This window comes from Colias eurytheme, chromosome 8 (genome assembly GCF_061535395.1).
Source record: "Colias eurytheme isolate Ceu_HAF_F1 chromosome 8, ilColEury1 Martin Lab GWU primary, whole genome shotgun sequence".
In the NCBI taxonomy this organism is placed as follows: domain Eukaryota; kingdom Metazoa; phylum Arthropoda; class Insecta; order Lepidoptera; family Pieridae; genus Colias; species Colias eurytheme.
Window position 1 is genome coordinate 8539686 of NC_142987.1, and position 8476 is coordinate 8548161.

At 32.9% G+C, this 8476-nt stretch overlaps 1 protein-coding gene across 1 annotated transcript; it reads right to left on the reverse strand.

The window, feature by feature from the left end:
* Positions 1-1553: 1553 nt before the first annotated feature.
* Tsen54 (tRNA splicing endonuclease subunit 54) lies at positions 1554-7032 on the reverse strand. Its single transcript, XM_090104845.1, has 5 exons — positions 6876-7032; positions 6638-6802; positions 6324-6471; positions 3751-6122; positions 1554-2092 (listed from the first exon to the last, which is right to left on the reverse strand). The coding sequence occupies exons 1-5, from the start codon at positions 6914-6916 to the stop codon at positions 1927-1929; spliced, it is 2892 nt and encodes a 963-aa protein (XP_089960971.1). The 5' UTR covers positions 6917-7032; the 3' UTR covers positions 1554-1926.
* Positions 7033-8476: the final 1444 nt, after the last annotated feature.

Genomic DNA, 8476 nt, shown 5'->3' on the forward strand with positions numbered 1-8476 from the left:
GCTATTTTTAAAAGAGTGACGTCAGCAATTCTGACGTCACCATCATCAGAGCAGACGCTCATACTCGAAGTAGAACGCCCGTAGGTATTTTTACTGCCTTTTTAATTCACGTCGAAATTACTAATTTTAGAGAGAGCTCCGAACGCTCCGACGGCCGGCGAGTGAATGTGCTCTGTGCCGTCGGGCGCTCGTATTTAAAGCGAACCATGACTCACAAGAATTAGTTTGAGTGTTGCCACTCGAATTTTTACAATGAATTTTCATCAGTTTTAACAAACATTAATTATTTCGTTAATTTAATTGTTTCATTAGTGGTTGATTAATGAATCAACCACTTATTTAAAAAGATCAAAGTAAACTTTAGCTAGTTATAATTATTTAGTAGTTTGAGGGTAGTCGTTTATCGTCGTTGCGCCGACACGGCCATACTGACAGGCGGTGCGCGCTCTGCACCAGCCTCGTAGTAAATGTCTGTAACAATGCCAAGCAGGTCACCAATGCGCTGGACCGACCAAGTGAAATCTGCTATAGGAATTTGTGTATCAGACTGCACCAGACAGTCTAGTAACAGGTTCTCGGAGAGTCTCGAAGGTTCTCGTAGATTTCTCGGAGGTTCTCGAAGGTTCTCGTAGATTTTAAGTCTAACACGGCCATATTGACAATCGTACGTCCTCGTACGCCTTTTCTCGTATTACAACACTACGGTAGTTCATCTCGGGATTTCAAAAACACACTGCCTCGGCCACACTGACCTTTCAGAATACTGAACACTCCACATGACAGAGACAGTCCATTCGCGTATCATGTGATCAACACCTACTCATTTGTGATATAGGCAGATTCTCGAAGGTTCTCGTAGATTTCTCGGAGGTTCTCGTAGATTTCTCGGAGGTTCTCGTAAATTTATGCTTATCACAAAGAGAGGCGCAGCTCAGATAACACACACAATTCCTTCGATGAACTACACTCCCGTTACAATAATCCACGTAACAAACTTTTACTTTACACAACGCACGAAAAAACACAAACGCCAGTATGCCGTTACAAAACTACGTAAACGTTTAACATTTAAAAAGAGAGAGCTTGAATTCTATCCAACTTCTGATGACGGAAGAAGGGGCCCAAAGGCTATTTTTAAAAGAGTGACGTCAGCAATTCTGACGTCACCATCATCAGAGCAGACGCTCATACTCGAAGTAGAACGCCCGTAGGTATTTTTACTGCCTTTTTAATTCACGTCGAAATTACTAATTTTAGAGAGAGCTCCGAACGCTCCGACGGCCGGCGAGTGAATGTGCTCTGTGCCGTCGGGCGCTCGTATTTAAAGCGAACCATGACTCACAAGAATTAGTTTGAGTGTTGCCACTCGAATTTTTACAATGAATTTTCATCAGTTTTAACAAACATTAATTATTTCGTTAATTTAATTGTTTCATTAGTGGTTGATTAATGAATCAACCACTTATTTAAAAAGATCAAAGTAAACTTTAGCTAGTTATAATTATTTAGTAGTTTGAGGGTAGTCGTTTATCGTCGTTGCGCCGACATATATATGTTACATCAATATTTTTGTACGTGTGTAGTACTCGTGTATAATATTTGTAGTCTTTTTATGTGTATTAGTAGTAAAATGGTATTTAATATTATAGGATACTGTATAATATAATATCTACAAATTTTGTATATTCCATGTTCTTACCTAGAAAATTATTTTTTGCAACAATTTTGCTTTCAATACTTTCAGATATGATAATACATTTGAAAATATATAATATTGTTGTGAATATAATATATTGAAGAGCAGTTTCATCTATCCTTTTATTTCGTAAAAATGTATGAAATTAAAAATGTATGTATTTGTACATGATATACTGTATAATATATTATAATAGTTGTCTTATTAAATTCACCCATAACATAAACATGTTATCGATAGTTATCACTCGGAGTATGTACAGGTATTTCCATAGGTTTAACTTGTAAGTATGATACTGAGCTCATACTGACTAGAGCGAACACTATTGGGACATTGTCTGTGTATTTTGAGTGGAGTGCTTTGATTTCTGACGCTGCTGGTAGTGATGATGATTCCCTGAAAATTAAGTTTATTAATATTATCAACTCATACAATATTAATATATATCCATTTTTATTATTAAATGCAGTTTTCCGACAGAAATAACAGAAACAGAATACAACTTTTTATGAGAGTTACAAGTATATTTATCTAATTAAAAGATAGCTAATTTATTTATATAATTTACTAGCTATCCGCCCGCGGCTTCGCCCGCGTTTTAAGAGAAAACCCCGCATAGTTCCCTTTCCCGTGGGATTTCCGGGATAAAACATATTCTATCTCTCAATCCAACTTGAGAGTCTCAAGTTGGATCGAACTGCACATGGTGTGCGAATTTTATTATAATCGGTTAAGTGGTTTAGGATTCCATTGAGGACAAACATTGTGACACGAGATTTATATATATTAAGATAAAAAAAAATACATGAACATGACAACAACCAAGTGTTTATAATAAATTGAACCAGACTATGATAATATGCTATGACTTTTACATAATACAATTATTCTGGTTTCAGTGTAATTTTAGAAACAATTTTAAATTATAATTATAATGGTCCGGGAGCCAGCAGCCGATTTTATGACCAAGTTCCTCTCAAGCGGTAATTAGTAAAATGCATCAAAGTATAGTATTATGAAGCCTCGTGAACGTCAGCTGGAGCTCGGTTGGGGGGAAGAGCGGTTGTAGCCTCCCACGCACGTAGGAAAAAAAAAATACATTCATTCATTTCCTCTCAGCTAAAAATTTGTCAAATTGTAGCTAACCCAATATCTCAACGAAAAAAAATAATCAGCTGGTTACAACATGGTGTATTAAACGTCAGCTGGTGTCTCGAACATGAAAAAAAATAATATATTTTCCGTGATTTCCTCTCAAACAAAAATTTACCTGATGATACTCGATAAATATTATTTATCGAGTAACTAGTTCATTTATTTCTTATTGATTATTTAATTATTTAAATATATAAAATTATTTGATTACATACTTATTCGTTTCAAAAATATTGATACTGAATGTTTATTTCAACTCAACTCTTATATTGAAGCGCAATGTCGAATAATTAAAGATACGTCATTTCCTCTCAGATGAAAATTTGTGAGCTGATTGTTAATATACTGATGCGATAAATAAAAAAAATCAGCTAGCAATAAGTTGAGGAAAACCTAGTCAGCTGATGCATATAAATTGGCAATAGATGCTTTTGTCTAACTCCTATGTAATAACTTTCAAAGTATCAGCTGACGGTTTTTCCACCAAGATACAGCCAGCTGACTTATATATTTATCCACAGTTACATATAAGCTATCATCAGGTAAATTTTTGTTTGAGAGGAAATCACGGAAAATATATTATTTTTTTTCATGTTCGAGACACCAGCTGACGTTTAATTCACCATGTTGTAACCAGCTGATTATTTTTTTTTCGTTGAGATATTGGGGTAGCTACAATTTGACAAATTTTTAGCTGAGAGGAAATGAATGAATGTATTTTTTTTTTCCTACGTGCGTGTGAGGCTACAGCCGCTCACCCCCCCAACCGAGCGCCAGCTGACGTTCACGAGGCTTTATAATACTATACTCTGATGCTTCTGACGAATTATCTCTTGAGAGGAAATAATGAACCCAATTTGCACCTGGCTCCCTAACCATAAGTGGTTAAATATACTCACTCTAGGCAAATAATTCGGAAATGAGGTGTCGGAGGGTCAGTTTTCTTAAAATTCTCCACATCTCTATTGTATACATCAAAATCAATATTCAGTGTTGAATTACTAGTAATTTCTTTGTTCGATTTTATAATTCTTAATTTCTGAAGTACAGATTGTGTATCGCTACAATCTTCAGGCTTAACTAAGCAATCTACATCAAAATGAGTTTGGAACATAGAAATATCCTGGATCTCAGTAATACTTTCTTTGAGACTTTCCAAGAAAGCTATTTTCAATCCTAACCAGTTTTCAAACGCATTTGATTTAAATTTGGCAAAATCATATAGGAGTTTTGTCTTTGATAACAATGGATCTATGCCATATTCATCACATAGTTCTACTCGACCAAAATCGTTCTCACTAGGAAGCCACTTGCCTTTTATAGTTTCTTTGATAGCATCAGTATATTTTTTATCTTTTATTTCTACACATTCGTCATGCGTTGAGATATTAGCTTCGTTAGCAATATCTTGCTTTTCCGACAACCGTTTGAGAATATTAAAGGGATTCCTTAATTTTTTACTCTTTTTACATTTCTGTGCAGGTGCTTTAGTTGTTTCTTCTTGTATTACACAGTCTGTATCGGATGAGGAATCGAGAATAATTTGTCTCCGATTAATTACATCATGTACAGAATTTAAATAATAATCACAATTGTAACATCTATTGAATGTTTTTAGTAATTTCGAGAATGTTCGTCTATGCCTTGGTGTTGCTTTGCCATTAATTTCAAGATTTTTCAATTCTAGAGCCATTATTTTAATTGATTTAAGGTTATCCTCGAGAGAATCGTCATCCGTTTTTCGCTTTTTATTTTGTGGTTCTTCATCATCCATGTCTAAGTCAATAGTTTCTATTGCATCAGCAGTGACAATATCGAAATATGGGCCAAGCCTTAGATTTGTTTTGTATCTTGAATTGTAGGTATTGAGGAGTCTTTGTAAGGACTGAGTGTTATCTTGATTAACATTACCCCTTGCTACAAGTTGCTTCAACTTTTGGGCCAAAGTTTTTATCCTCTGTAAGTAAGCTTCTTGATTGCTTACATTATTCTGTGCTACATAATTATTCCCTCTGCTGTTAAAGTAATTAAAGTTGTTAAGAGGTAGCCTTTGAAATATCTGTGATCTCTGATAAAACTGAGGCCTTTGAAAGAACAGGGAACCTCGGGATTGGAAAGGTGATGGAAAGAATATTTGTTGAATAAAGGGTCTGTGGAATAGCATGTTAATATTAAAGTAATTGAAGTTAGATTGGGGTCTTAAATAGGAGAACTGCCTAAAATGATTATTGTGGTACATTTGTGTTGAATGTGGTCTATTTGAATTTGATGGGCCACTGGTGGATGCAGTCCTTAATCTTTTTATGTGACTTCCACTTGCTTCATCACTAGAACTATAAGATAAACTAGACGATCTTGTACACTTTTTGGGCACATTCCTTAAGTTAATTGTATATAATTCTTCAAGAACCATGTCATTTGGAACATATTTGGCTTCCGGAACCTTTAAAGTCACAGTACGCTTTTCTAAAAGATCTGGAATAGTACTGAAGATATCATTTGTTGTAGTTGCAGAGCATTTTTTTAGTTTCCTATTCTTTAATCTCGATAACTTGTTGTGGTAACTTTTATAAACAGAGTTATATGATTGTACACTGATTGTTTCACTTGTGTGATCTTTTTCTGGCTCTATATGCTCATTATTATCATTTTCACTACTGGGAACTTTTGTTTCTTTAGTGCCATTAGAAGTACAGGCTGTATCACCTTCTAGTGTACTTTCATTTGTTTTATCTTCATTATTTGTAACAATTTCATTGAGTTGGGATTCACTCAAAGGTATGCTTGTATTTTCATCAAGGTTTTCATGTTTCTGTTCTGTTTTCAATCTATTAATAACAAGAGCTCCTTCTAGTGTACTTTCATTTGTTTTATCTTCATTATTTGTAACATTTTCATTGAGTTGGGATTCACTCAAAGGTATGCTTGTATTTTCATCAAGGTTTTCATGTTTCTGTTCTGTTTTCAATCTATTAATAACAAGAGCTCCTTCTAGTGTACTTTCATTTGTTTTATCTTCATTATTTGTAACATTTTCATTGAGTTGGGATTCACTCAAAGGTATGCTTGTATTTTCATCAAGTTTCTCAATTTTCTGTTCTGATTTTAATCTGTTATTAACAAGAGCTCTGTGTTTATAAACTTTGTAACCTATCCTACTTAATGAAGCATATACTTTGTATTTTAATAAGTTTATATCCCCTTGCAGTAGTAAGGTGTAGGCTTGTTGTAGTGATACTGTTACTCCACTATATTTAAGTAGCAGACAATTCTGGAATCAAGTTAATAATATTTTATACTGTACTCAAATGTATGAAATATTAAAATTCTAAACAATTGTAAACAAATGTTTCAAAAATATTAAAATCTGACATTTGAATCTTAAAATAAAAAAGTCTAATGGACTACAATTAAACAACTTTCAGAAATTTATACTAATTTAGCAACAATAGAGCGAAACAAATGAACAAACCAGTTCCATCAACAGCAGCGCTTCCTCAGGTCTCAAATAAAGAATTCTCCCGACATTGTGACCTAAGTATTGCCAGTAACCGCCACACTTCTGCGTTACTTCAGCTAACATGAGCTCATCTTTCCATTCTGCATGACTGAGTTGACCTCTGTAATAGATATTATAAAATTATGTAGATTTTACATGAAATACTGTGGTTGCATACCTGCATATAAGAAATACTTAAATTAAAGTTGTTTAAAATGTTTAAAAATGTAGATAAAACTAGTTTGTGAATTGTTTATACAGGTACTTTACAATTTAAAATAAATTACCTTTTTTCGATACGTTCAACTTCTATGAGACACTTCTTGGCTTCCAGTGATGCTTGAATTTGTTTTTGTTCTAACCAAGAACCATTGGGGACTACATCTTTCAATCCTAATTCAGGTAAATTAGCCTCGAGTCTGGTTACACCTTTTTTCACAATCTCATCACCGCTAAAATATAATAAACATTTTTGAAACACTATAAAAAATAACACAATTTACAGAGGCAAGAAAGAATTCTTACGGTAATATCTTTATATTGTTCATGATTGTATTCAAACGCATTAATTGGAATTGATGGTAATAAGTTGAATTATATATCAACTTTTGATACAATTAAGGACCGTTTTTACCATATCTTTTTATTAAATAATAAAAAAGTGAAGTGTGAACGTGAAACTATAGTCCACTATAGTCAGTAGTCACGAAAATTAAAATTATAAACTGTCAAGTGTCAAGTGTCAATGTCGTCCAAGATGACAGCGCCACTAGGCCATTGTATTGCTATTATAAATAAATAAAAACTGAGTGGTAGGCTTAGGTCTTCATAAACCAACACGTTGGTTTAAAATGCTCTGGGATAGGTCATAGGTTTTAAGTTATATTCATGACCCATGAGCAAACGCCAAACTCATTCGTCGGTATTTGCTAATGATTAGGTATATAAAGTTGGTAAACCTCGAAGATATATACATTTATTTCCACACACAAAACGATGATTAAAGTTTTAGGAAATATCTCTTAAGATATGACAAGAGATTATACTCTTTTATCTACACTCCATAAAACTACTTTGTAAGTTTTGTTTGTACCAGAATATGTACTTATTACAATATTAAATTACAATTTTCTGTTCACCTCGTTTGCGCAAAGGCTTATATTCTCCAACTTGCTTTTTTGTGAAATTTCCTATTATATTTTTTCATTAAAACTTATTTATACAACGAACACATAGAAAAGACGTTTGGAAGTAATATGCGTATTCATTCTAATTTAAAAATGACAAATATAGTAATGTGTAATAATATGACGTAGGTAAATAAGTAGGTATTTTTTTACAAAGTTTTCTGTAATATGAATTTATGAAATGAATTTTTTAACTTTTTAATTAGTAAAAAAATTGCAGGCAACAAATGGCAACATTGATATCTAATTAAAAAAACTTTGTGCTTTGGCGGGATGGGGATCAATGATGGGGATCGACGTTCATAGATTTTTAATTTTTATTTTATCAATAACTAATAAGTTTTAACTCAGATCAAATATGCAAATGTTTAAAAGGTGTGAAATTAAGAGATTCACCCGATTTGGCATTATTTAAAAGAGGTATGTACTTTTTTTATAAGAATTACGTAATACTACTTAGATACCTAATATGTACCTACTATTATGGCAAATGTAATAATTTTGTAATGTTTTGTCCATAGGTTTTGTCATATAGAATTAAAGTTTTTATGTATTGAAAACTGACTATTTTTCCATTCTATATTATTTTTTTATGCATAGTACTCACATAAGACCAATAAAAAGAAGTTCTATACGAATCAAAACGGGTAGGTAGGGAAATCCTATATACCTTCTAATTACTATACATAAGTTATAATATTATGTAAGTACTGCTTACACATACCTAACATTTTCTAATAATCTAAATGAGAATCGGAACGCGCCTAATGTAGGAATTTTGTATTCAGATTTCTGAGTGACAACAAATAGTTAGTAAAACTCATGGCATTAGTCTCATGCGCACCAGCAAATGAGTGAAAATTAAATGATTCGTTTTAATTTTCTGAGATTACTTTTAAAATTTTCTACCTAACATTTTTGTGAATATTCTTTCCGTGT